Source organism: Lentinula edodes (genome assembly GCF_021015755.1).
Source record: "Lentinula edodes strain Le(Bin) 0899 ss11 chromosome Unknown C8R40scaffold_1, whole genome shotgun sequence".
Taxonomy (NCBI): domain Eukaryota; kingdom Fungi; phylum Basidiomycota; class Agaricomycetes; order Agaricales; family Omphalotaceae; genus Lentinula; species Lentinula edodes.
Window position 1 is genome coordinate 1,934,280 of NW_025764307.1, and position 26,406 is coordinate 1,960,685.

At 45.8% G+C, this 26,406-nt stretch overlaps 9 protein-coding genes across 9 annotated transcripts; 5 read left to right on the forward strand and 4 right to left on the reverse strand.

Annotated features, from left to right (window-relative positions):
* Nucleotides 1-351: 351 nt before the first annotated feature.
* On the reverse strand, nt 352-1,755 carry C8R40DRAFT_50583 (uncharacterized protein). The gene is made up of 3 exons (XM_046235276.1): nt 1,629-1,755; nt 1,392-1,571; nt 352-1,329 (listed from the first exon to the last, which is right to left on the reverse strand). Exons 2-3 carry the CDS (start codon nt 1,501-1,503, stop codon nt 425-427), a joined length of 1,017 nt encoding a protein of 338 aa, XP_046092626.1. The 5' UTR covers nt 1,504-1,571; nt 1,629-1,755; the 3' UTR covers nt 352-424.
* Nucleotides 1,756-2,535: 780 nt separating this feature from the next.
* On the forward strand, nt 2,536-3,216 carry C8R40DRAFT_1078676 (uncharacterized protein). Its single transcript, XM_046227019.1, has 2 exons — nt 2,536-2,797; nt 2,853-3,216. Exons 1-2 carry the CDS (start codon nt 2,651-2,653, stop codon nt 3,084-3,086), a joined length of 381 nt encoding a protein of 126 aa, XP_046092627.1. The 5' UTR covers nt 2,536-2,650; the 3' UTR covers nt 3,087-3,216.
* Nucleotides 3,217-5,132: 1,916 nt separating this feature from the next.
* On the forward strand, nt 5,133-5,758 carry C8R40DRAFT_1065187 (uncharacterized protein; the record flags this gene model as incomplete). Its single annotated transcript, XM_046225628.1, has 5 exons — nt 5,133-5,236; nt 5,284-5,342; nt 5,425-5,472; nt 5,530-5,654; nt 5,717-5,758. The coding sequence occupies 5 exons, from the start codon at nt 5,133-5,135 to the stop codon at nt 5,756-5,758; spliced, it is 378 nt and encodes a 125-aa protein (XP_046092628.1).
* An 828-nt stretch (nt 5,759-6,586) lies between these two features.
* C8R40DRAFT_1065188 (uncharacterized protein) lies at nt 6,587-8,777 on the forward strand (the record flags this gene model as incomplete). Its single annotated transcript, XM_046225629.1, has 2 exons — nt 6,587-8,026; nt 8,085-8,777. The coding sequence occupies 2 exons, from the start codon at nt 6,587-6,589 to the stop codon at nt 8,775-8,777; spliced, it is 2,133 nt and encodes a 710-aa protein (XP_046092629.1).
* Nucleotides 8,778-9,840: 1,063 nt separating this feature from the next.
* Nucleotides 9,841-12,312, reverse strand: C8R40DRAFT_1078691 (uncharacterized protein). The gene is made up of 9 exons (XM_046227020.1): nt 11,347-12,312; nt 11,286-11,290; nt 11,195-11,235; nt 11,039-11,142; nt 10,945-10,978; nt 10,839-10,885; nt 10,724-10,788; nt 10,292-10,659; nt 9,841-10,237 (listed from the first exon to the last, which is right to left on the reverse strand). The coding sequence occupies exons 1-8, from the start codon at nt 11,941-11,943 to the stop codon at nt 10,296-10,298; spliced, it is 1,257 nt and encodes a 418-aa protein (XP_046092630.1). The 5' UTR covers nt 11,944-12,312; the 3' UTR covers nt 9,841-10,237; nt 10,292-10,295.
* A 1,700-nt stretch (nt 12,313-14,012) lies between these two features.
* On the reverse strand, nt 14,013-14,512 carry C8R40DRAFT_1065190 (uncharacterized protein; the record flags this gene model as incomplete). Its single annotated transcript, XM_046225630.1, has 4 exons — nt 14,013-14,113; nt 14,200-14,230; nt 14,278-14,321; nt 14,362-14,512. 4 exons carry the CDS (start codon nt 14,510-14,512, stop codon nt 14,013-14,015), a joined length of 327 nt encoding a protein of 108 aa, XP_046092631.1.
* Nucleotides 14,513-17,419: 2,907 nt separating this feature from the next.
* Nucleotides 17,420-18,533, reverse strand: C8R40DRAFT_1065191 (uncharacterized protein; the record flags this gene model as incomplete). Its single annotated transcript, XM_046225631.1, has 4 exons — nt 17,420-17,590; nt 17,879-17,968; nt 18,025-18,087; nt 18,135-18,533. The coding sequence occupies 4 exons, from the start codon at nt 18,531-18,533 to the stop codon at nt 17,420-17,422; spliced, it is 723 nt and encodes a 240-aa protein (XP_046092632.1).
* A 198-nt stretch (nt 18,534-18,731) lies between these two features.
* On the forward strand, nt 18,732-19,964 carry C8R40DRAFT_1065192 (uncharacterized protein; the record flags this gene model as incomplete). Its single annotated transcript, XM_046225632.1, has 5 exons — nt 18,732-19,203; nt 19,323-19,378; nt 19,426-19,531; nt 19,584-19,699; nt 19,740-19,964. 5 exons carry the CDS (start codon nt 18,732-18,734, stop codon nt 19,962-19,964), a joined length of 975 nt encoding a protein of 324 aa, XP_046092633.1.
* Nucleotides 19,965-20,352: 388 nt separating this feature from the next.
* C8R40DRAFT_1065193 (uncharacterized protein) lies at nt 20,353-26,145 on the forward strand (the record flags this gene model as incomplete). Its single annotated transcript, XM_046225633.1, has 27 exons — nt 20,353-20,415; nt 20,476-20,691; nt 20,742-20,801; nt 20,850-20,924; nt 20,984-21,058; nt 21,114-21,263; nt 21,315-21,446; nt 21,500-21,898; nt 21,951-22,091; nt 22,145-22,417; nt 22,467-22,595; nt 22,647-22,811; nt 22,879-22,914; nt 22,966-23,103; nt 23,160-23,207; nt 23,265-23,306; nt 23,358-23,420; nt 23,465-23,677; nt 23,730-23,798; nt 23,863-24,048; nt 24,095-24,241; nt 24,295-24,378; nt 24,426-24,512; nt 24,567-24,620; nt 24,675-25,151; nt 25,230-25,631; nt 25,687-26,145. The coding sequence occupies 27 exons, from the start codon at nt 20,353-20,355 to the stop codon at nt 26,143-26,145; spliced, it is 4,383 nt and encodes a 1,460-aa protein (XP_046092634.1).
* Nucleotides 26,146-26,406: the final 261 nt, after the last annotated feature.

Consider the following 26,406-nt stretch of genomic DNA (forward strand, 5'->3'; position numbering starts at 1 on the left):
GTGGATTCTATTATGTAATGACCGCACCCCTCAGTTTAACTTTCAAACCCACTCATCATTGACTGCTTCATCTTCATCCTCCTCCACTACGGCGACCGCAGCAAATGACAATCCCAACAGCGGAAATTTCTTCACCTCAACTTCTTCATCGCCTCTCATCCTGCTCTTTCTCGCCATTGGACTACCTCGTAACAGCCATCATCGCAGCGTCGTGCGTACTTTGCTCGATTCAGGCCAGATGTAAGACACCAAATGGGCAGAGGAAGCAGTTGGAATGAGTTGTAGTAGGTTGTAGTGGACCGGGGATATTGCCGTATTGGATGCCATGACCGAGAAGAGCTTATGGTGAGTTGGTTTCGTAACATTAGATTGGGTTATCAACCCTGATGTCGGTTATTCTGCTGATTTGTGCCCAAAGCACGTCTCATGTCATCTTCCAAAGCTCATCGTCAATCCTCCTCACTGACAAGATACATGCATTCTCCGTGTTAGTTCTACCCTCGAAAGGCAGAGACAGCCCTCCAAACCAAGAATGTTGCATCAGACAGTCACCCCTCTGTATTCCAGCCTCCCATCCAACTCTCGAATCCGGTGTGGCTCTCACACGCGCGTGGAACGTGTTCAGGACTATCGTTTGAGTTTTTGGGCACAAGGTATTGAACGCTTCATGCGAGAAGGGCTGTTGGAATGCTTCGTATATTGCATCCAAGATGTCCTGCACCGTTACTGCCAACGGATTTTGCGCCTCGATATACCAAGTGTCCGAGTCAGGTAAAATGCCACAGCGGATGTGCAAGTGAGTGACAGGAGGTTGTGTAGCAGGAGCCGATAGTTCGTGAGATCGTAATCTTCGTTTTTTCACCGTCTCAACGTGAAGAAAAGTCGACGGGGCTTCACGGATGTTCCATGAAAGGAGCGAAGGATTTTGAATTCCTTCTATCATTGTGAATGGCTGATTGGAGAGTAGAGGGTGGATATACAGCGTTGGCATCGTCAAGGAATGTGGTAAAACGCGTAGTAGGGAAGAAAACGAGGACAAGTAACGACTTGCGACGCTGGAAAAGGCCCTTTTCAGTTCTGATTTCGACTGAATTGTAGCAGTATTCGAACCCCTCAGAGCAAGGTAAATCCATCCAATAAAACTATCCCGACTCATAATCAGTGTTATGCGGCAGTGCATACAGACGCGCGCCTTCGCGTCTGTGCGAACCCTCAATGTAGCAGTGCTTTCCTTCAATGGAAGAATATTACGGCCAGATGAAATAACAAATCCGCATAGAGCGACACCCAGAATGAAACGCACAGATAGACAGATCGCAGTGCAACAAACTATTGATCGTCAAAGACTCAACGTGAGTCATACCTAACATACATAAGTGCAAGCTGTTTACCTTCTGATTCGCGTTCGTCGGAAAACGTGGTAAAATATGGTTTCCATGTATGTTGAAGACCTGAAGTTGCTGAAGACTGCTCATTATGCTCAATGCACTGCCCCTCACACATTCATTCGAGTAAGACCTTCGAATTCCATCGATTATCGACTCAGTAGAAAGCCAACGAAGGTCAGACTGCTGCAGATATCAAGTCAGCTTCAAACTAACCTCAAAGAGATCTATCAGTAAGCATACAAAGTCTTCAACACCGAGATTTGACACGGTTCATAGAAGCTTCCCAGCAATCTGATGATATCCGCAGAGAACGTAGAGCTTGAGGCGCTCAAAGATCTGATGTTCATCAATGAATTCGATGAGGGACACTGATATTGGGACAGAAAGTCCATGAGAGCAGGTATCATATGCAGGGAGTACTTCCAAAAGGCCCAATCACTACAAATATCTCTCGCCACGACCTTTGGATCTTGTTTAGCTGTTTTCCATTTTTACTTTAACCGTGTCGCACTTATGATGAACGGGTGTGAGTAGGTGTGAATGTACAATTGCCAGATTGGACCTATAAGCCGGTATTTGCGGAAGGCGCAGAAAACATCTTCCACTGGGTATTTGTGATGGAAACGGAACAGAGGAGTTTTTGACCTGTTATCCAGGTCAGTGCTACGTGCTTATAGAAGGGGGTAGTTGTTCTTCCGTCGGTTATTTGCAGGATTGTACGCTTCCAGCACCGTTGGCCAAGCTCAACCTGAATTTCAGCTGTTCCGGTACAGGACGAAACAGGATTTGAAGCTATACACAGTTGAATAACATCATACTGTGAGAGATATTGATATCCGAGAGGGAAGCCACTGAGAGCCACTGAGGCACTACCGAGGCACCCCTGATTATACATGGTGATCCGAGATGAATGGTTGGGAGTGGTTGGGTTGTTCGGGCAAGACAAGACAAGTAAAGACACCTCGCCCCCAAAAAAAATTTTTGGTTGGTAGCCATCGGAAAGTTCGGACAAAAGATCGCCGTAGGCGGAAGCCAACATAGAAAATTCGGGAAAACACCCTCAAATTTGCACAAGACCTACCGACTTCAGAAATTTTGGGCACTTATATGGGCCTCAATACCATAGCTGGAGACCCCCCCCCCCCCCTCCCCCCCTAAGTCCCACCCAAAATTCCTGAGGATCAGGCAAAGGGATCATAGGGTATAATCAGGGTCCCTGAGAAACCGTAGAGATTTTTGCCCAGTATGCAAGGCTGGTTTTGATGCGAAGGAAGAACGCGACGGAGCCGCGTATTTATCTATCTATATCTAGGGATATAATTTACACAGCAACTGGAGTGATGATAAATAGTAGTTGCAAAATTGCCCTCTATCTATCTCTCTCATCGTGTTCCACTCACGCTGGTTCGGTATGTGACTCCCTGTTCTGCTCTTCTTGCTCGTTATATTCAACAGATAAATTAGTGGGGTTTCGCTCAGGCTGTTGATATCATACACTTCAAATTGGTTTTCTGGTCAAACATTCTCCTACACCTTACACCAGTATGTGCCGTAATTCTTTTCTTCATCTTGAATCTGAACACTTGCCTTCAATTTCAGGCTTGCACATCCCCCTCACTTTGCCCATGCTATCGATCCCACTCAAGTTGCGCTTGTTTTCTGCGCTCTTCTTGTTGTCAAGCCTCCTTGGAGCCATAGCTGCCCCCGTCGGTGACACAACAGGTCAACTTGAGCAACGCATGGACCGTAAGTCCCTCAGTTTCAACGTTTTCTGTATGCTTGTACTCATGGTCAAAACTTTTCAGCCCAGCCAAAGCCCATCTACAGCGAATTGTGGCTCATACGCCAAAACTCAAAGAATCAGCAAATGATGGAAACCAATGACCCGGTACGAATTGATGAGATCTGGAGTCTTCGAATTGGGGATGCCGAGTTTAGAGCGGTTCCAATGGGTAAGCCGGCTCTCAAATGGAAAGGACTGCCAGTGTCCCTCCCAAGCCGTCAGGAGGGGATTCGATTGGGTCATGCTATTTTTTCTACGGCAGAAAGATGGAACAATGCAGAGAGCCAACTGCGCGACATCGAAGCCGACTCGAACTTGTTGTATATCGAGCAAATACTCCAGCGCCTATTGCAGTGGAACATGATTGACAATGAGGATCTACATCTTTGGAAGTATTGGAATTACAACTCGATGATTAAACCTGAGGAGGCGGTGAAATCGCCGGAATGGAGCTTGCAGCTGCGGAAAGGTTTTGTTGGATTCTATTGGCAAATGTTGGGTGTGGGAGGTGACGCAGCTGGTGGTAAAATGAAAACGCCCCCACACAACAAGTAGCACCTCATTAGCTACAGTGTACACTATGCAGTCCTATTGATAGACGAAACATGTGTTCTGCTTCTGGGAATGAACCACTGGATGACTCTTACTCACGACGGACACACCCCTCTTATATGACAACGATCAAGACCAGGTTCTTCACCGGCTTCTTCAAGTCCAGGGACCCAACACGTCCTACAGGTGCGACGACGGTAGTTGTATATACATGAAATATTTTTTGTAATATGTTCCTGCGGGTGTAGACATTGGATAGACGATACACCAGGAAGGATAAGTTTCCCAACAGACTCGGAACGAGCCTTAGCGATGGCCAGAATCGATTCTCGGGTGACACCAAGAAGTATAGTTCCATCCGTCGATATATTTCGAAGTAAGAAATTCAGCGAGAGATTGGAATGCGAGAAGGTATCGTTAGATTCTATTGACCAGCGTTACAACGACAAAGGTGTTCATCGCATCCGCCTCCGAGTCTGTAACCTTCCGCTCGATCTCATCCCTTGATAGCCGCAGGATCTGGACATACCCTTGTTGAGCTGCCATTCACTGTGGAAGAATCCTGGAGCGTAGTTCCCCAAAATCTTGTGCAATTCCGTTCCACCACGCCAGGCGCGAACGTTTTGCTAGCAAGGAAATGGGCTTTGGTCCCATGCGGAAATATGCACCGGTAGGAGATAGAATGACATAGAGGAGAGCGTGTTGGGAGGCTGAGACACCCAAAGCTTGAAGAGCACTCAAAATGAACCCACCTGATCGAGTTCTGATGATAGTGGGTCGGACTCGTATATTCGATGTTCCGAATTTATGTTTGGGTAATAATGACTAAATTTTTGATGGGTTCCAACAGCGCGTTCGTGTTGGAAGGCTACATCCATATCATTCGACTCGGATTCGTCAAACGAACGGAAGATGCAGGAACATATCACCGATAAGGCAAGGCTTTCGGATGACCGCGCAAGACGCGTCATATTCTTCTCAGGTCTAAACAGTCGTGGCGCACCACCTTGAACAGACCATAAGGCTTGATTTCAGACGCGGACTATTCAGTGGCAGGATCGAAGGAGGCGAAAATCATGATTTGTTTCTTGACCTTTCCAGGTGTTGTCTCTTTTTTCGCCATCGATTTCTCTAGGAATCAATACGACGTCCTCCAACTCCAACATCACAATCAACTAGTAGACCGCACTGGAGACGTTAAACGGAGAATAGTACTCGGAGCATGGATGGCCCGGAATGACAGCCGGAGTTGCAGTCGGCGGGGGACTTTGAAGGCTTCAGAATTTTGACATTTATTTGGCCCAAACTTTAGTTTTAACCAAATCCTTTCTATCTCGCGCCAATGTCAACGAGAAATTTAGTTGATTGTGGAGCGCCAATATGCAGCTCTTGCAAGGTCGAACGAGATAATGACATGGACGGAGGCGCTTCGCAATACTCCCAGGAACAACTTGTCACTCGAGAAGCTGATGAGGGCTAGATATGAGGGAGCAGCCTGGAGCAGCGCAATGAGGTGAGTGTTCTGTAAAGTTTGTAACACAACGTACCTTGAGCTGTCAGCCTCAGCCACAATCCATCGAGGGATGTATGGGAGGAAGAAGTGCGGAGAAGGCGCCAGTGTGAGTCGAGGACTCGGAACTTCCTGTAATTGCTCATTTATTCTACTACTAATATTCATCTTGATTTGTCCGCGTTCCACAGGCGTTGGGACAATTCTACATGTTGGGTTCTACGGTGTATTGCCGTCTGGTAAGCCCTGGTGATGCATTCAAATTGATGATTCAACGCCACAGGAAACGTACACAGAAAACACTGATGATGGCCAGGACACTGCAGCGACACTGGCGCCGATAGGGAGCTCGAGGAGTAAAAAAGAATCCCCACCCCAGAGCGATCCTCAAAAAGACAAGAAGAGGTCATTCTTGATGATCGTAGGTATTTCCATAGCAGTGGACGACCTTGGACGACGATAATATAATAAGGAATAATTCAGGTCGTCTCTGGTCCTACTACCTCCGAATTGAATTCCTACTAAGGGAAAGCAAAAAGATCTGCGCTCCGTAGCTGAGTCATTTGGTTACGCAGAATGTTCAGGAGGAGATAGTCAGCCGAGAGAAGTACTTTCAAGGTCTTCTAGGTAAATTTCCTAATCAACCTCGAATGCGAATTCTCTTCCGAGCTTGTAGTATTTCGAGCTATTCTAAGTTCTTCAAAAAAAAATATCAACGCCACTCGACAAGGCGGAATCAGAACCGACCACTTACCATTGTTTCTATATATCCGTGTCTACTAGTGTTAGCAGCAGTTAGCGTTCCCTTTATACTTACCAGTGACCGATTCGGGAACGAATTGAACTCGAGGAATGCATATAGACTTCAAGCTTAGACTTTGTGGCGTTTTCATCTGGAGGTGGGGCTTTGGGTTTCTCTGTCAAGGCTTGGAGGCTGTCGGAGGTCGGATGCTTCGGATAGCTTCGGATACAAAGATAAAATGCCTTCTTGGTAGCCGATTTCTAGATTGTTACGGCTGTGGGGACCTTTGTAGACAGTTAACATTTTACAACGAGTTCGGGGAGGACTCTCAATTTGAAAAAATATGTAATCTTCACCTTGTCTTTTGTGGCCCGGAACATATACATTCTTTTTCATGCCCGAGACTCGAGGTCTATGAGAAAGGATAGACGAGCTGTCACTGTCAGTAAATGCGCATCACGTGGATGCCACACAAAATGGGCTAAACACCTTCTAAATCCGGATAGATAGCTTTCATACATTACGTGTAATTTCTGAATCTGGATAACGTATATTATGTTAATGGTAGGCCCTTGTCTCGAATTATTTCTTCTATTTCTCTACCCTCAGCGATGCCAGGGGCCAAGAAGGACATTGGACAACCACCGGCTAGGATTTCTAGTACACTTTCGACCATGTCTGCTGCCTTTTCTCTCAGTGAATTCACAGAACTCGTCTCTACGGCGTTGGAGATCGATAATTCTCTGGACTCAAAACTTACCACTTTTGATTCTTTTTTCCCTCCATCTTCATCCTATTCCTCGTCAGAAAACGCGAAACCTTCTCCATCTCTACCTCCTACTTCCACTTCCAAATCGTCACCAGGTAGTCCTCGCGTCTTGCGCAAAATCAAGTCCTTGCTGGCATATGGGTCTGGCAAGTTCAACCAGTCGCTTCCGCCACCTTTGCCAAGCTCAGGATCAAAGTCTACTCGGTCCGAGCCTTTAATGGCTACCTCTGAGCCATCTTCACCTTTAAAGCCTATTCCTACCGTGTCTTTACTCGATCAGAAGGCACAGGTTAAATCCGAAATTGCACTTTTTGTGCCCTATCTTCCCTTAGCAGACCGCCACGAGCGATTCGGTACCAGCGCCTCCATTTTCTCTCGACACGGCTCGGATTGTGGTTCGAGTGTCGTTCCCCTAGAAAACACAAGTGACTCTGGCGACTCCGAATTTTCAGAATCGCTGCTTACTCCTCCTCAATCCCCCAGAACACATCGACGCGCTTCTTCTTCTTCCTCAGTATCCTGTCTCCAAAGTGCAGCGTCTTCTGCTTCCCATGGCGACCTCATCAGCGTCTCTAATTCGCTCATCACCCAGTCGAGGTATTCTTCGATGTCATCTTATTCTACCAACTCCTCCCGTCGAACACCAGCCGAGCAATCATCAGAGTCTTCTATGCATTCGCACTCTCTTGACGCGTCTGACTTGGATCCCTTTGCCAAAGGCAGCGTACAAGTCGTGACGCGTCGAACAAGTGCCGGAAGCTCCCAGGGCGGTTCCAGCGTCTTTTCGTCCAATCTCGTCCATCCATTCTCATCCAGTCATCCCGCGCAGTCGATTGTTGCAGTCAAAGAGTTGTCTGCAAACGATGAATCCGCAGCAGAGTTCGGTCATTTCCTGACCAGTACCCCGCCAGTTTCGAGAGCGAAATCAAGCGAGCGCCGAAAGCGTGTTTCGCCCACAGGTCGACCCAAGCAGAAGCCTGTACCGACGTGTCCATTGCCTCTTCCACCGAAAAGCAAGCCTCCGACAGGCCCGCTTCCATCAGTTCCTATCGATAGTTCGTACTCTGATGACAGCAACAGCAGTTTACCTTCTCCTCCAATTACGCCTCCGGGATCTTTCCGGCTGTCGAAAAGACAAAGCGAGAAAGATTGGACACTTGGACTGCCTTACACTAGCGATGAGGACCTCGTCAACTTAAGGAAGATTTCTCGTCATACAGGGTTGTCCAGGAGTAGCGAAGTCATGCCACGGAGAAGGTCTAGTAGACCTTCGAGAAGCGAGGTTCGTTTTCTTTGCTTTTTTATCCCGAGTGAATACCATATCTATGTAATTGAGACAGGATTCCGCGGTGTTGCCTCCTTCTGTACCATCACAAATATTGTCCCTTGCTCAAAGACGAACCGACTTGAAGCCAATGGGCCATAAGAGAAAAGGATCTCCCTTCCCTTTGATCCTTTCTCCTTCAACCCCAAGCCCTGACTCTATTTTCGCTGGAGTCGATCATTTATCAGCTGCTGCAACTTCGCGTGTTTTGCGTTCACGTTGTAGTTTGTTATCCTCAGATTCGGATACATCAGACTCTTTGGAAAACGCGCATAGGCGCCTCGAGAAAATGATGATGGAACCTGCCGGTATGATCCTTGGCGAGAAAGGGATTCCTATCCCTCTTTCCGTAGCTTCCTTGCCGAAGAATCTTCCAGTCAACGCAAATGCTCCGATGAAGAGGGATTTAGGGTTAGATGGAGACATAGAAACTCCTATGCAAAGCCCAATTACACCAATGTCCGGGCAATTCGCGTACGCACAGAATCTGGCGTGCAGTGATCGTAGCCTTTCTCTCAGTCCGCAGCCCAAGAGAAATAGATCAGAGCAGGTTCCTAAATCGGTTGTCATGTTGTCGTTGGATCCTTTCGCGATTAGCGATTCCGAATCGTTGACTAGTGGAGAGGAGACGTCGTATTGGAGCGCAAGAAGCAGTATGGATAGTGTTATCGATTCGACGGTGGAACTTGATTATTTGTCAGCCTATTGATTTCCATACGGTGGTTCACACTTTTCCTCGGCTTTATTCGAATCTCCCCCAAATCATCGCGACCTTCTTTCGTTCATATCCCGAATCCTCTTTGTGTTATTGTCAAGACCGACCCTCTGTCAGGCAGTGGTCCCCTACTTTCATTCAAGAATGTCTCTCCAACTGATATTTCGTTAATATTCTCGCCTGTTTTCATTCTCACACCCACTCTCCTTGCCATTCAAAACCATTCCTCTCTTTCTCTCCATTCCTTGCCATTCAAAATCCTTCCTCTCTTTCTCTCCATCCTCCTCTGTTCCCTATCCTTAAACATTTACTCGGCCTCCCATTTCGGTTCCGAATACCAACAAATTGCCTCCAAATACTTTCCTCCTCCTTCCCTGGCCTCCTCCCCTACCCGTCTGCATGTTCTTCGGGTACACTCCCAAAGTCATTTTATCTCGATCTTTGACGATTAGGTTATCCTTGTTTCAAGTCCCGTCGTTCAACAATCCTTCCTGATTAGTATTAGCTCCTCATTCGGAAAGTGTTTTCTTTCGCTTCTCTCTTTCGGTTGTTTCCTGTTATATTGTGTTGTATCAGCTCCTCTCAATCATGTTGTTATCCGTTACACTCTCATGATCTTTATATCATAGTGTCCCACTTCCCCCTTCCACCCCTGTTGTCCTTCGTCGATGTTTTACCACCAACCCGTTACTCGGCTGTTTTCTTGCGTTCCCTTACTCTTCATACTTCCATCATCGTGCGTTGAATAAGAGCCAGTGTATACTAGTCCTTTTTCACTATAAATGTGTTGCTGTATTCACTTCGTCGCGCATCTTGTTGGCACTTCACACTGTTCTGCTGTCGTTTTAGTGAATCTTCACCTTTGCTACCTTACACTACATCTTTAGTAGATACTGTACGCTCCCTTACATACTTTACTAGTGCCATAATAATATATATTAGTGGCCTATCGGGTCTCTAGTATTCACACCGGAAAGAGAAAAAATTCCGCTCGACAGAATCATAACAATTCAGCGTAACTGATATATCATGTGACCGGCGATATACCCGATATAGTTTATCCGCGGTCACATGATATATCAGTTGCACTGAATTTTGGTAATTCCGTCGAGCGGAATTTTTTCTCCTTCTGGTGTGATTACTGTAACAAGTGATAACGACAATCCAAGTCCGAAGCCGAACTAAGAGTCATAATCGTGTTTTCCAGCAAAAGATTATGGTACATCAAGATGAAAACCCAGTCTGGTGACACTTGGCCCCAGTCCCTCCTTCCAATCACCAGGCAGGTATTAATACTGAATGTGACCAGATATGGTAGCGGACGTTCCCTGGACCAGCCCTGGAATCCTTTGTCCGAGATCCATTATCTAATCTGGAGGAGCTCGACACGCATTCGTCGGAAGACTGAAAATCGCACATTTCGCGGACAGGAACGCGACTCGTCGTTGATTGACCTGTTATTGTATTTTTAGAGGCGGCGAAGGGATTTCGAGATTGTGATGCCCCACCTATTTAAAAGGTACATTGGAAACCGCAATCCATCTGCCTACTGCCAGACGCATACGATCCCACCGTACAGTGGGACTTGACGTTGCTTTTCCACGTGTCCTTGCCGTACGTGAAGGTCAAGGGCGAGCTATCCTTCTCGCCCGCAGTAATCTGAAGGGCCAGAGGCAACTGACTGCGAACGAGTACTGGTTTGGATGTATCACCGTTCCCTTCAAACCCTACGATGGTCCCAGCTGCATCTTTGATGACCACAACAAGCGTATAGTGGTTGGTCGGATTGGATCTTTTTTCATTCTTCTGGTACTGATAAAGGTGGATACCGCAATTGCCTGACTTGGGTTTCGAATTTTTGGGCGGACCACCTGTGCTATGGAAAGGAATCGTCTCAACAAACGGGTGTTCTTCTCGCGGTACAAGATATTTTCACTCACTAAACTAGACGATGTCCTTGATCGCCATATGTTTGAAGTTTATTCTGCGGGGCAGAAAAAGCCCACTAGGTTTGGTAACGTTAAATTTTGCAGCAGTGTTAAGTTGTCGGCTTACATTCTGATATCCACCATCACCATCGTTCATGAAAATGCCGGCGCGAGCTAGTTAGTTTTGGACACGATCAACCTGCGTCTAGTCGCACGTCGTATAGAACACCTACCACTGTAAACATCGAATTCGAAAAAGCCGACTTTCTGGGAAATGAAGTCTATGAGAGCTGGATTCCTTGATGGATCAATAGTGAAAAAACTCACGGTTGTGATATGAGTTTTATCATGAGCCCAGTCGATGTTTTCCTGGCCTTGAAAGAAGACGGTGTGCTTGGGATGGACGGTGACTATAAGCCATCCAGGATGCTCTAGGGTGTAGCGTTCCAAGCTGAAGAAGCGTTAGAGCTTGAAGTCACTTACCTTTCAAAGTCTGGTCTGTAACTTTCTTCGTAAACTCTCCACTGAAGAGGGCGTTGAAAAGAGGGCGTTTAAGAATATGAAGAAAACCCACCGGGCCTGTAGTACAAAAGAAGGTAAGCAAGCGTCACAAACATGATAGGAAAAAAACTCACATGAGCAGACTCTTTCTCAGCTTCCGCTACTTCATTCAAAAGCTTCCCAATGTATTTCACGAAAGTAGCCACGACTTGAATGGCCGTCCCAATGATCTCCCCCACTTCAGGTATGGCGTCGGCCGCTTTAGCGACTTTACCCATAATTTCGCCGGCTGACTGCATTCCTTTACCGGCTGTCTGAAGGGACTCCACAGTACGAGCATGTATAGCCAAGTCGTTGCGAGAACGGATAACCAGATCTGTCTCGCCTTCTGGAAGCATGGATTCATTGTCATCCATGGCCGAAATTTCATCGACGTCGCTGCGCTCAAAGTCGGCTGGGTAAAATTCCATAGCGGGTTTCCTAGCGAAATAGTCCGATCCTCTGTTCATGCTGAGAAATTTGTCCGTAGATAACACGACCGAAGCGGAATCTGGGTCCGGATACTTGTGCAACGAGGCAAACTCCAGGTTGTCCGAAATTGTCTTGCTGTTGGCCAAAGGATCCAGATCGTTACGGATAGAGACGAGATTCCTTTTGGAAGGAAGAGGAGCTCCAGAGACGAGTTGGGCAAAGACATATAAGAATAAGAGAAGGCCGTATGTGAGTAGCATGTTAAATCAGACCAAACCGCGAAGTCGAGACTAGACCTGCTAGCGAGAGAGAACCAGTCGCAGTGGAAGAATGATCATGAACTGGGGCTTGCGCCATTTAAATTGTGAAAATATACCCCGACGGAGGGGTGAAATTTCGCGTCGGGACTTGCGATTTAAGTTTCAAAATAATTGAGAAGACTACTGCAGAGGGGACTTCTTCAAGTTCCTGTGAGGCAGCTTTACGTCCTTTTGAGCGAATGGAACCGACCTCAGTCTTCCTCATCGAATGAAGGCCAAAAGTGTACACTGTAAAAGGAGTGTAGACTTGAAGTTCTGGAAGTTAGAATAGACGGCAATCCGGCAACAACTTGATCCGAGTAGGCGATCGATGGGCGATGACCTCCGCCTCCTTCACAGGCTTTTACAGGTCCCCGCACTGATTTTGCAAATGGCGACTCACAGCATTCACTCGATTCCCTTGTGATGCTCCGATAATGATCTGTGATGATATCTCTGAGACTTGAAACTTCTCGCTTTTCGCTTATGGTGGAGCTCTCCGAAGGCATATGTCATCTCATTCAAGTATCATGTATGTCCCAACTCTTCACTCTTCGTTCAAGCTTGATTCAAGCTAACCGCCACGATTCCCCTAATGTTGACCTCAATCCAGCTCATCTATGTATGGTCACTGTGTAAGGTCTGGGCTCAGCGCACTATCGAATTTCATCGACGAAATACCTCAATCTAATTATGTATACATAGTGCGATCAGGTGCTATCCCAATGTTTCTACAAGGTTCATGCAAAATTCACTCTTTCTAATCGCCCGGTATCATCATCGCGGGGTTATGAGGCAAAATGATGATACGAGGTTACGAGGCTGTAGTTTACGGAAGTATCGTCCTTATATACGCCGCTGCATACAATTTTGATTTCCTTTTATGGTAGTAGTTTCACCTTATTTGGCCAAATGTAACACTGAGTTGAATTGTATTGATTTCTTGTGACCGGCACGGGATATCACGGGACTGTCACCCTCTGTCACAATTACTTTTTCTCGTCTCATTCGGTTACACTACGGCGGACTCTATAATATTCACACGAAAAAGATATCAATCCCAATGACTAAAATAGCTTATCTTTTCCTGTAAAATACTTGCCCAAATAACAAAAATGATTTCACACGAACCAGGCAAATGATAATATGATCTTTCTTGGCTGCAGATTTGCATTATATATGTAATGACAAAGACAATCTTTCCTACGCAATCAAAAAAATCTTTCTTGATCTTAAAATATTACTTGTTTTGGGCAGACAATGTGGCTTAAAAAATTATCAATATCGCTCAAAACTGATATGATTAATCAAGCAATTAAGATAATCTTATCGTTCATCATTATCTCGCGATCAAGATTATCATTCGCGCTTGAGAAATTAAATGGACGCTCGACGGTCATGGATTGGGAGTGCGTCGGGAATCGGTCACACATCATTCGGGCACCCTAGCAGACCTTCATCGAACATTCAACACCATCGTGAGTGACCAATCCTTCGGGCGTTGACCGTAACTGCGTAGCAAATCCGCCTGCAGCATTTATACAGTGGGGCTTCATACGTAGTCGGAATTGTACAGAATGGACAGCTTGTCAATACCGCAATCAGTACATAGACATAAAGAAGGAAAATCGATAACTCAGCAATGTACAAATAGAACCAGATGATTGACTGTGTCTCTGGCTTGCACAGCGTGAGAGGTCCCCTTCGAAGAAAAAAATCGAAGATAGAATCCGGGTGATAGCTAGAACAAGAAACCCTCGGTATCCTCAAAACGCACCCGATCGTAGCGCAGAATAAACTAGAACATGTATGAGTTTTACTGTGAACTCCAAAAGTTTTGACGAACTACTTATCTTGACTGAGTAAAACACACTATTTCTCATTTAATAAGTGATCTTGCCATTGCCGCGAGGCAGAAGTTTTCGTACTTCGATACATACAAGCATTAACGTCTATAGATACAAGTTTTCCTCCTAATCAATTGCTCGTAAGCTGATTGAAAGTTTGAATACACAAAATGAAACATACCTTTAAATCATCACTGCCCACCGCAACGCTGGACCCAAGATCTTCCTCCGAATATCCCTGCGATTACCAGCAAAAACAAATTTCTCGACGTGTACCCGACAGCCTGATTTGAGTTGCGTTAGAAATCGAAACGAATTTTACATATACTTCATACACGAATGGCAATAAATCTGGGGCCGATCGACGCACTGAATCTCCAGAAGAATGTGGACAACAGATTCTAAAGAGCATGAAGAAATCAGCAAGAGTGATACAGAGGAAACTCACCCGCTCTACGTCTATTCGCAGCCAGTATTGGTTTAAACCAAATCCTATCCAGGCAAGGACAGTTTCTGTCCCATTCCCGCTGACGGCGCTCGAAGTTCTTTGTCATTCCAATCTTGAACTCGTTGCCGTTGTCGATGTAGACGTAAATCCAACCAGGTCCGTCCGAAGGTGAGATTGGTCGCGAAGTTCGTTGGCGATACAGCGACTGCAGCTGATGAGTACGGCGACGGGCCATTGTGCGAGGCTGAGGACAAAACGCTGCAAAAGAGTCTCGCGATTACTCAACAGACAAATGAGCACAAACACGACGAAGTTACTTCGAGCAGAGACCCTCCAATCCGTAGTATTCCGGCTTTTGTGAAGGGTACAAGAACGTTGACAGGAGCTCCGTATTAATCTCTTAAAGGGGGACCGTTGTGCTTGGGGCGAACTTGATTTTTGCGAGAAAGTTGAGTCAGAATTGGATATTCTTGATACTTACTCTGCCCACATCTGGCGACGTCCACATCCTCTGACCACGGTCTGTGTGGTTCAACGATGGGCGTAGCTGTCTAGTACGGATGGCTAGTGTTCCGGTTCGCCAGCGGTCGGGGGTCTAATAATGATGACTTTTCCTAGGGGTATTTTTGGGTTCGTGTTCATTTCTCAAATCTGCAAATCCTGAAGTTTCCGTGGATGTTCGCTCAGGCACTACACTGGCTCATCCGAGGAACGATATTGACCTTACAATCTAATTATGTCCATTGATCAGTATAGGCCATCCATAATCATAAAAATCACTAACCTCACATAGTGCAATACTATTGGTATGCTGTTCAGAATGCAAAGAGACGTTGCCAAAGAAGCTGGAAACGAGCAAAGCTCTCGTACTCTGATTTTGAACGTCCCCTCACAAGAGTGAGGTACTTGAGAACTCGCATATTGACAACGCTATTGCCAGCTATGGCTCCAGGTGCCTCGCACAGTACTCAATGGCCCGGTCCATGGCACGAAAATGCCTGCATATATATGCCAGTAGAATGCGTTAATATAGATCTTGCTACTTCCACAGGCTCGTAGAATATGTTACGGTGCTTCAAAGGTTGCCCCGAAGAAGAGGTTACGCTACCAGGATGAAGCTGTGGATGGGCTGGAGAGGGCGGTATAAAGCAGAGCAACGATCTCACCTCATTTGCCTTTGCTGAAGGGGATGGTGTCTACGAGAGATGAGAGAACGTGAAAAGAATGAATGAAAGAGCAACAACGATTAGCGCCCGTCTCATCATACCTCGTTATGCCATTAAAAAATCTAATACATCCTGTTCCTTTCCTCGTCAACCCATTGCTACTCTCGAGAGCTCCATATCGGATCACCACGTCTCCGACAACCTTCGTAAGATCCTTCTAAACAAGACCATTAAGCACTTAAAAGCATTCCTCGGAGTTCTGAACAATGGCCAGGATATCGATCCTGTCGGTCAGCTTATCATTATAATGTATGACAACCATCTGAAATCCGGGAGGCGACAAAACATTTTTGCAGATGATTTGAGGTCAGTCAGTCAATACCTTCATCTTCTGACAAGCTGTGATATCTTTGCAGACGTGGAAAGTCTTACCCTCGTTCCGTTCTGATTCAAGCCTTGAACTAGGATCCATTGAGCGGTCGCATTCAACCTCATGTGCACACGGGAAGTCCTCGCTGTTTAAAAGTCTTCGAATACTTACTCTACCTTCAATGATCTGCTTGCGGTGACCCAGCAGACACGATCCAAGGATTCCCATCTCCTCCCGCTTCTTCAAAACCTGAGACTACTACTCAGACGCTTTTTCTCTCGCTCCACATTTGAGCATGACGCCTCACTCATTCGGGCTCAAAAGACATCAACACAGCGCATTCGTTATCATCGACTTCAAGATTCAATCTGAGAGCCAGGGATCTGGGAGTAAAGCCCTCGAAGTTGTCGCTACGAAGATTCATACTGTGATGCAACCAAGCTTAATTGGGGAAATGGGATGACTTTATGGATTAACCTTCAAGTGAATCTATTTCTTCAAACAGGTCTATTGTGATTTGATTGATAACCTTGTACAGGAGGATATGATTGAACGTGAGCAGTGCGCTCAAGAACCAGCCGCAAGCCAACGTCTGCACTGTTTGATAGGATGTCGTGGCTGTCCAACTACATCGTCCAAGTCTCCTTGAGTAATATCTGAGTCTCATTTCCTCTCGCCCATGATCACGATATGAACTTGACCCCGTTAGGAAGTCATGACTCTACTGCGGTACGGGCGTTCTTGTTTTCCATAAAATCTTTGAAGTTTGGAACGCAATGTGGCGAAACTGGTGAAGCGGGTATGGAATGTCTGTCCTCCCTACTTGTCCCTCGGTACGTGTTGCTTCAACTCCTTAGTGTCAAGGAAGCTAATGGATAATATCTAGCTTTAGACAATCCCACTAATTCTTCAGCCAAACCCCATGATACCCGGAATGATTGCTCGGAGGGAACCATTCCGGATTATGTGTTTTCGTTATTCAAAGCACGGCGGGGTGGCTGTGACTCCCTCGATGCGAACAAATTAGAAGCCGTCTTGGTACCTCACCCACCTACTGTAAACTCTTCATTTACAAATCCAACATTCAAATTCTCAAAACTATCCTGCGACCACGAATAAGAACTCCTTTGATGGCAATCCCGACTGAGTGACCAACAAGAACGGCATCTCGACTATTCTCTGGATTCCATTAGTCGCAGATGTAAAACTTTCACTAACCCTTCTGTGGACCTGCCTTCTAACGTCGCAGCGAACGGATGAATGATTTCGCCACGTCTCAATAACTACGACTACCAATCTTCAGAATGAATCAGAGAGGTAAAGTAATCAACTTCGTGTTGACTCTTCCAAAAGCAGACAGTACTATTTTGAGTTGAGGTTGGTATAGAGCTCCCGATATATTCTCAATGTTTGGATTGTTTGGATCAAGTTTTGAGCAATTAAGATGTGTTTATTGAACAAACGTGACACGATATTTGACTGCAGACGGAACAATATATATACAAGAATGTAATTGTAAATTTGAGCACTCCATACATGCGCACAAGTAGCGATATACACAGGAACATCGATATCGCCCCACTGAGATGATTACGGGAAGAAGGCGTTAGACTGGGAACGTCGCAGCGCTGGGTGGGAAGGGTAATGGAGTGGGCCCAGATTGAAATTTGAGCGGCCACTGCAACGGCTGACGAGAGGGAGTTGGGATGCCTTCCAGCCGCAACATATTATCGAGATGAGATTGAATAAAATAGTTAGGAATGGGAGTGAAACATCCCTGAACGGTGCGACAATCAGGACAAACGAGATTCATCTTCGCGTTCAGATAGATATTGGCCAATCTGATGAGACAATCTTTACAGTAGGTATGGCCACAGCAGAGACTGGTACAAAAAATTTCAGGTCGTTGAACAAGAGATTAGGTAGAAGATACATACATGAAAGGCTGCAACATAACTTCAAGGCAACAGGGACATTTGTGTCAGTTCTCTTCAGCTGATCGAAATACCTGTGATCACGATTGTCTGAGGGAGGATTTGGAATGAGCAATCTAGGGACTGCGTACCTTACGGGCATTCTCAAGATCCAAACGAACTTGGCGAAGCTTGTCCATAATGTCACTGTCGCGGAAAGCCGACGATTGGATTGGCATAATCTATAGCGATAAGCTAAGTAAGCATCAGTATATTGACAGAAGAAGCAGTTGCCCACTCTCGAAATGAACACCGGTTCGTCATCAGAATCAGAATCCACGTCCAGCCCGGATTCTTCAACCTGTGAGAAGTCAGTAAGAGACATTACGAAGAGTGAAGCCGAGATACTCTGTTTGAGTCCGACGAGTTCGTGGATGGAGATGAGCTTGCGATAGAGGTCAAGTCAAACGACGACGAAGCAGATGAGTCTGAAGGTGTTTCAGGAAGAACAGGAAGTTCATAGTCAAGCGCCAGGCTTTGCATCGTATAGGAAGGCATCGGGTCTGCTAGGGATCTACGATAGTGTAAAGGCGTGCTCGAAGTAGATGCTGCTGAAGGCCCGCGAAGACGCGAAGGTGTATTCATATAAGAACGAGCTTTGGATTTCCTCCCGTAAATTCTGCTGGGAGTAGGAGGAGGCGATCCGAAGACCTGAGACTTGGCAGAGCGGTCGGAGGTTCGGGATCGAGATCTAAGAGAGTATTCAGGAGTGGTGGCACGAGATTTCGCTGCGCTCTTTGCAACCATTTTGTTGCCGATGGACGATATGCGGGAAATAGTAGGAAGTGAGGACACTGACAGGATATTAAGGGATCGCGGAGAGAGCTTATATACAAGTCTGTCGCTCATTCGCGCAAGAACAAACGGTTCATGATACAAAGGTCGAAGTTCAAACAAGTTCTTAGGATGGAGGAGGATATAAACGACTTTCATTAATATTGATCAATGGGTCAACGGGGACTTTCTGCCGTTGCCGGGAATGCCGGTTTTCTTCAATGGGAGGCCTGCCCCGAAAACGAGCCGTTGCTTTCTGCTCGCCACCACAATGGTTTCTTTCAATCCGTTAATCTTGATACTGCCGCAGTGTCGCAAACCTTTCTACAAAGCAATCTTTCAATCCCCGCTCTTCTGTTTAAAATCACCAAAGACTCGAAACGGTTTGGTGGTACAGAATCTCGAATGATGATACCGACTCTTTCCCCTGCTGCTGCTGCCAACGACATTCCTACAGACGATAATCCTCACGAATGCTGCACCACGATATCTTGGCCAGGAGAAGATTTCACCGTATTATTTGTCCACCCGAAAATCACCAAGACCAACCAATATTCGTCGTTCCGATTTACGGCTGGCGTTTTGCTAGGGGTCGGTTACGCGTCTCTACGTTTTGAGAGCCTTGGTAAGACTGTTTCGAAAGGTTTGCGACACTCTGAATCGATTCCCAAACCGGTCTAGGATCATTCAATCTTCAGAGTCTTACGAACCACTTGGATTTGCCGCCATTCGTTCACGTTTGCTTATCACAAATTGCTACAGCCATCAAGGACACTGCCATCGATGCCTTGAATAACATATATCAGGTCCAAAGCCTTGTACGTCTTTCGATTACTTATCCCAAACTATTTCTGACATTGTGTAGGTTTTTTGCTTGTTTCTCTTTTTGGTTGCTCGGCCTGAAATCCCGCCGTCGTTGTGTTTCGTAGTTGGCATGCTGTCAGGGGCCAGTTTAACCTCCCATGGATCCCGTAAGTTCACCCATACTCGTAAATATTCTAAAGCTCACGTTTTACCTGCTAGTCATCCACCGAAAGGCATTAGACTTCGGGTCCTTTGTTTATCGCAGCGTCTTGAAAACCACTTATATTGCGGATACTTTCGATTTTTTGAATATCGATCGCCAAACTCGGGATATCGTGCGTTATGTTCACTCAAATATATACCATCTCACATTAGAACCATATAGATTCTCGTCTTGTTGCTTCTGTGTTTTGCGTTCAATGTTGTACGAACGGGAGCTTCTGCCTTGCAACGCCGATACCGTACTTGTTTTCATTGACCCACACGGCCACTTCTCATTACCATCGTTCCTACGACGATGACCCATCGACTTTAGCATCTACATCTCATGTTCCCTTTAGTCTCATGATTCACGATTCTCACTTGTACATGTTGATTTAATACCCAAATATTCTTCTCTATTTGCCTCCGTTATCAAGTTGTTAAGTAGGTATAAACTGACGATCAATGAGTTATAAACTGACGATCAATGAGTTATAAACTGACGATCAATGACTAAGAAGAATAAATTCCACGGAATAAGTAGCTAGAGCTATATAGAGACGCTGGGCCCGAAAGGAACCAGATCTGTGCCTTCGATCGGACTTTCATATCCTCAACAAAGTACCCTTTCAGCGTGAGCTGTACTTCAAAATGTACGCTGAATGGAGACAAGAACAATTTGTCTTGGTAGCAATTAAGGTGTTCCTTTGTTCTCTGCCGGAAATACCCGTATTCCCTCCAGCAAGCCACCCAACCGTTCATTCCTGACACAAAGAGAACCACAACCATGAACTCCCGAAAGAGAGCAGACTCCCCACTAGGAGATACTGTTTCGCAGCCAGGACATCCAGTACGCTGTCATCGCCGTCTACTGATTAACACAGAAGCACTCATTGATACTATCCATTAGAAAATAAGATTGGTTCACATATCTGGCACCGACGAACTTCGACAAGAAGTCATCACCCTCCGCGCTCAACTAGCCAATTACGCCAGTCAACAATGCACCGTTGCAAAGGCCTTAGCAGTCAATAACGATTTGTCTTCCAGACTTATTATCGCAGAAGCAGAAATCGACATAAAAAATGCGCTGGTGCTTGACTTGCAGAAACAGTCGTGCACTATGGTGAGTCCGAAATTCACGACCGTATACCTTGTTGACATGCAAAATCACAGCCTGGGTCTTTTGATTCAACTGCTGAAGCCAGATACAGCGCAATGGACGGTGCAATTCGGGTGTGTGATCGCAATCTCATGGTCTACAAAGCTAATGAACTATAGCAGAGGATTACTGAAGCCCTCAATCGTTCAGGCGCCAGCAAGACAGAGCATTTCTACGATGTAGAAGAACAGAATTCGGTTCGTGATCGCGCTGGCCTTTCATGTTTTACGAACAAGTTTTCCCAACTGAACAACAGTTTTTGTCTTGTTGGTCGAACGAGTTGCAGATCGAACTACAAGATCTTACTCATAGATATGACGAGTTGCTAAAGGTAAATTGGTATCTATTCGCCCTTCCCAGACTTCCCGTTCATGTTAGCGTCTTAGGTTCATCAAGAAGTCCAAACTGAATTGGTCTACATGCGAGAGAACGCTACTATTGCATCAGATGACCACGTAGTAAAGCAGGACCCCGACATTTTGATCGAAGATTCCCTTCCAAACCTTCAAAATACACAGTGTCCAGACAACTCACAGGTGAGAAGCTTTTATTGCGCGACTGAATTTGATTATATGTATCGAATCCAGGCTTCGGTTCAAAACGATGTATCCAAAGAAATCATCGATGAATATCGGAAATACATTGTCAAGCTTCAAATGTCACTAAGGTCACTTACCGAACGTTCAGAGTCACCGGTGGACGTACAGAGCTGGCTACTGGTAAGCAGAGACTGTATAGTGATGCTATATGCTGCTAACTGAAAGGTATTCAGAGACTAGTTTCCATGAAGGACATTGAATTAAAGGGCCTGACGGATATCAACCTTTATTCGGAAAGTTCTCTAAACGCAACCGTCCCGAAGTCTAGAGATATCGGTGTCATGAAAGATATCTCTCGAGAACGAGTGGAGGACAGTCAAGGACAGCAATCCAAGGAACTCCAGGTAGGTCCCCCTCACACCGGTCAAATTTGCGAGAACGAGCAACTCGAGCTTAATGAGGAACGTTTCTCGGAAATCAAGAATCAACATGATACATATCAGGCAAAATACAATGTGCTACAAGAGGAAGCGGCGGTCCTTGAACGAGAAGTACACATATTACACTCGGAGACGAAGGAACTTCAGTCCACGCTTCGGGCTAACGAAGCTTCGAGCTCCAATAAACTGCAGGTATGTCCTTCCTACTTCGAGGTAAGTTGCTCCGCGTTCAGACCACTCGTAGAATGCAATGCAAGAAATGAAAACACAACAAGAACAGCAAGCGGGTTTTTTCGAAGCTCAAATTCTTGCTCTCAATCGACAGAGAGACCTTCTTGAGGTGTCTCTCAAGCAAGCTTGGGAGTGTAAGAACTCGGAACTCAAGGTCTGGTCTAATTATACCGTGATTTGCAACTCATATTGATGCTTTCATTCCAGCGAAAATGTGAAGAATTTGATAGTCTCAAGAAGGAGGTAGAAGCTCTCGAGACCATCCTCAGTGAAAAGGACCAACAGCTTCAACGTAATGAGCAGCATCGTTCAGAAATTGACAGCGCGCTGCAGAGTTATCAAAGTCTGGAACAGGTCCGAGCTACGAGATATAGAGAGCTTGTCAAGGAACTTACTGCCACCAAACAGGAAGTTCATCTACGTGAGGCACAGAATGAGAAGTTGCAATTGTCGTTTGAGGCCATGGAAGATTCGCTTCAGGTGAGTACTCTCAACAGCGCTATTTAATATGTCATTACACTCTCCTTAGGCAAGATTGCAAGAACAGCAGAAGGCACAACAATCCTTTGATGCACGGCTTAATGATATGAGTCGTCGCAAAGACCTCCTCGAAATTTCTCTCAAAGAGGCCTTGAAATGCAAGAGCCAGGAACTCGAGGTAAGTTGGCCTGTTGTTTGTTGCCAACAATTTCACGATGCTACCAAACAGGATTCGCAACGAGGATACAGTATTCTTCGAGAAAAGATACAAACTGTGCAGACAATATTGAATCAGAAAGAGATACAGATCCAAGAAAACGAGTTAGAGATATCTAGATTAAATGCTAGTCTGCAACGAAAGGAGGAGGAAAATGATTATGAAGATTCTATAGAGGTAATTTGTATTGGTCCACTCTCCTCGTTGTCTCATTCCATTCACACAGACCGATCATCAAATGCAGGTGGAGCGACTGCGAGAAGATATCGAATACCTCGAGGTCTGCTAAAAATCCCGTTTATCTGCGTCGTGCTCATTTATTTTTTTAAAGGACGCTGTTGAGCAATTGGAAGCATCTCGCGATTCTTTGGAAGCAGACCTGCAATCTGAAGCAGTCAAAGTACGAGAACGGGAAGCGTCTTTACTCCAGAAAGAAGCAGATCATGCTATCATCTGCAAATCACTGGAGGTGCGTTTCAGATGTTTTCCTTCGTTTTGCTATTACTGCCTGCTCACATACAATAGGATCGTTTATCTGCCTTCCGTCGTGACGACGAAACAAAAGTTGCCAAGGTGTGGACTGGTTAGCATTGAAAGCTTCCGCAAATCTCTGAAATCCCATGACCTTAGACTCTCCTGACTGAGCTACAAACCGCATATGATCTTCAATCGGTGCGAGCCAATTTTTACTTATTTGGGCTTGGATTTTGAATTCTTTTCAAGACGCAACTCAAAGACGCACAGCAAAAACTCATTCAAACAAGTAATGAGAACAGGAAAATAAAGGTACGTTTTGCCAATGCAATTGAACAAAACTAGATATTTTGTAGTTATATCAGGATCTCGTCGCCGAAAACGAGCAAAAGTTCACTGTAGCACAGGATCAAGGGGAGAAAATGCAATGCCAAATAATGCGACTGGAGCACGAGTTATCACAAATTCGGAACAATGATATACATCCTACAGTGTCAGTTCTGCAAGACGAGAATCTAACAAAGTCCTTACGAATTAAGGAACTACAAGACATACTAGATTATCACAAGGTGTGTTCTTCCTCACACGTGTATGCTGCGCTCGAGCGTTTATTATCTGTAGATCGACCATCGCTCGACTTTTGTGGATAAATCCTGTATCATGCAGGCTGATCAATACCGAGTCCCCTCTGTGCGCTTGTTATCTATCTCCCTCCATTATGCAAGATACTAATGATATTGATTATCCTGAACAGTTTAGCTCGAGAGACACACGACTGCAGGGAGAGCTGCACACCACCTTCAGTGCACCATCCTCCACTCGTGGTCAATTCGATAGTTGCACTTCATTGAGCATCCATCAACCATCTTCATCTTCACGAAACCCGTCAATCTCGTTTCCTTCCACAGTTGTTGAGATGCAATCTCCCATTCGATCTGTTGTACGTTGTTTTTATGGATTTTCATAAATCGTCATTGCTGATACAGCCTTCAAAGCCATCTAATGCCAAGGCTTCGGCATCATCAATGCGAGGAATCCGATTTGGAGGCCTGAATAAGAGCCTTCGTAACGCTCCAATCGCCGCGGAGCTTCGGATGACCACAAAACGGGAGTATGTTCTGCGACCGTCAAAGGTATGTACCTCCGTACGTCTATCGTTACCATTATTGACGCGTTTTCCATGCAGGTGTTGGAGCCTTCCGACCAATTGTTGATATCGAAATCCAAACACCGCAAACTTCCATCCCAACACCGAAAGTCTTCCATCTATGTACGTACCTTCATTTCCTATGGGTAACGGCCTGACGTTGGTCTTAGTCGAAACGTTCTCAAGCTGACGTCGATTCTGATGACGAGTTGGACACCGAAGAACGGAAGGCAAAGCAAAATGTAGGCAAGCTCCATGTAAGTGGCAAAATCAAATAAGACGGCGTACATGGTTTTACGTCGTTGTTATAGCGTGTACACCACAGCAAAGAGAAGGCGCGGGCCAGTGATGATGGATTTACTCAGGTAAGCTGGAAGTGTTCGTTGTATGCTCCTCTGCGTATTGAAATCGACCTTAAGGCACAAGAACCCATCGAAAGAGGGAATGAGCGGAACGATGCTGATGATGGACAGAATGGACAGAATGCCGGTAGTGCACAGAATGACGGTAATGGTAATGCCGGTAGTGCACAGAATGACGGTAATGGTAATGCCGGTAGTGCACAGAATGACGGTAATGCCGGTAGTGCACAGAATAACGGTAATGACGGTGGCGAACAGGATGGTCAAACGCAAAATAACGGTAGTACTCCCCATAGATTGAATAGGGCTGGTGGTGATGATGGAGGTGACGATGGATCCGATAGCAGTGATGAAAGTGACGACGATGAAGGAGCCGGTGGTGGCGAAGGGAACAGCAACTGGCAAATTGGTGGGGGAGATGACGTTGAGCAGGACGACAGAGAGGAAAGCGACGAACGAACAGTTGCGGAAAGCTGGAAATTAAAGGCCGTCCAAACGCACTATGATGAGAGTGAAATCAGAAAGAACATTAACGTATGCTGCACTTACTTCCTTTGGCCTGAAGTCTAACAATTAGCTGTCGTCTAGAATCTCTCTCGTGACCTGTATCAGGGAGCGCTGGCCATTAAAAACAACTATGAGATAGTGGATGTTCCCTCCACTCTTCCTAGTCGTTTGAGGGCCTTTGTGGGAGGTGACGAGAGTGTGGGACCTAAGCTTCTCGGCACGTCGCTCCATTGGCGCGGACTTTCAGCCTCCCGAATGAGGAAATCAAAATGGAATAAGGCCTTAGTTGCGAAGTTAGCTAGAGAAGCTAGACGAATTCAGTCAGACTGCCAGGACGGCCGTTTTGGAGAAGACGTCGAGTGGAAGCAACTTTTTCACGACAGGTTCTCTCATTTCTACAAAAGAATTGAGAAGAACCGCCCGCTGCAAGGCGAAACGAACATCCAAAGGGAAGAAAGGCTGCTAGCTGAGTACCAACGCCGGCAGAACTCGAGTCTACGTCATTGGGTCAGGCGTACTTCCATTGTCTGCTGTCTTTTAATGAAACTGAATTTTTATGTAGAAGTGGTCAAACCGACTGAGGATTTCTGGTTGCATGATCGATTTTGCCCAACAGCACAAGGACGAGCAATTGCTACATTTCTGGACCTATGTCCATGACGCTGTTGAGACACTCGGGGAGCGTGGCATGTCGGACGAAGAAGATAGTGTCGAGAATGTCATAATTGACGGTGTTCCAACACAACAGGATGTCAAAAAGGTGAAGAAATTGTGGTTCCGGAACGAGACTTTCGAAGCACTCTTCCAGGAGGTCGATGAAACCCCGAAGATCGAAAACACAATCTTCACCCAACAGGGTCCAGTCGCGGTGAAGAGGGTTCGTTCGAACATCATTGATTATCGCAAACCTCCTCGTGGCTATCCCAAAGGAATCCTGCGTACAGAGTACCTGGACGGGTTACTTGAGTTTGAGCTTGAGGATCTCGAATTTGCGGAGAGGGAATTTGAAATTCTTATGTGACGAGACTCATATATATCCTGATATACAAATGAGCCGTGTATTCATCTATCCATCTATCAAATGTAATGAAGTTTTCAGAAAGGTTTTTCGGTGCACGATTCAGGTGTTTACCGGGCGAGGAGCGAGTGATGGGCGGGTGCTGAGCGTTTATTTTTCTTACTATCTACTTCCGACTTTATCCAACCTTGTAGAACTGCGTATAATTCTCATCATCACGATTTGCCCAAGCTTTCTCAAGTTTTTAAGTTGACTGCTCTGACG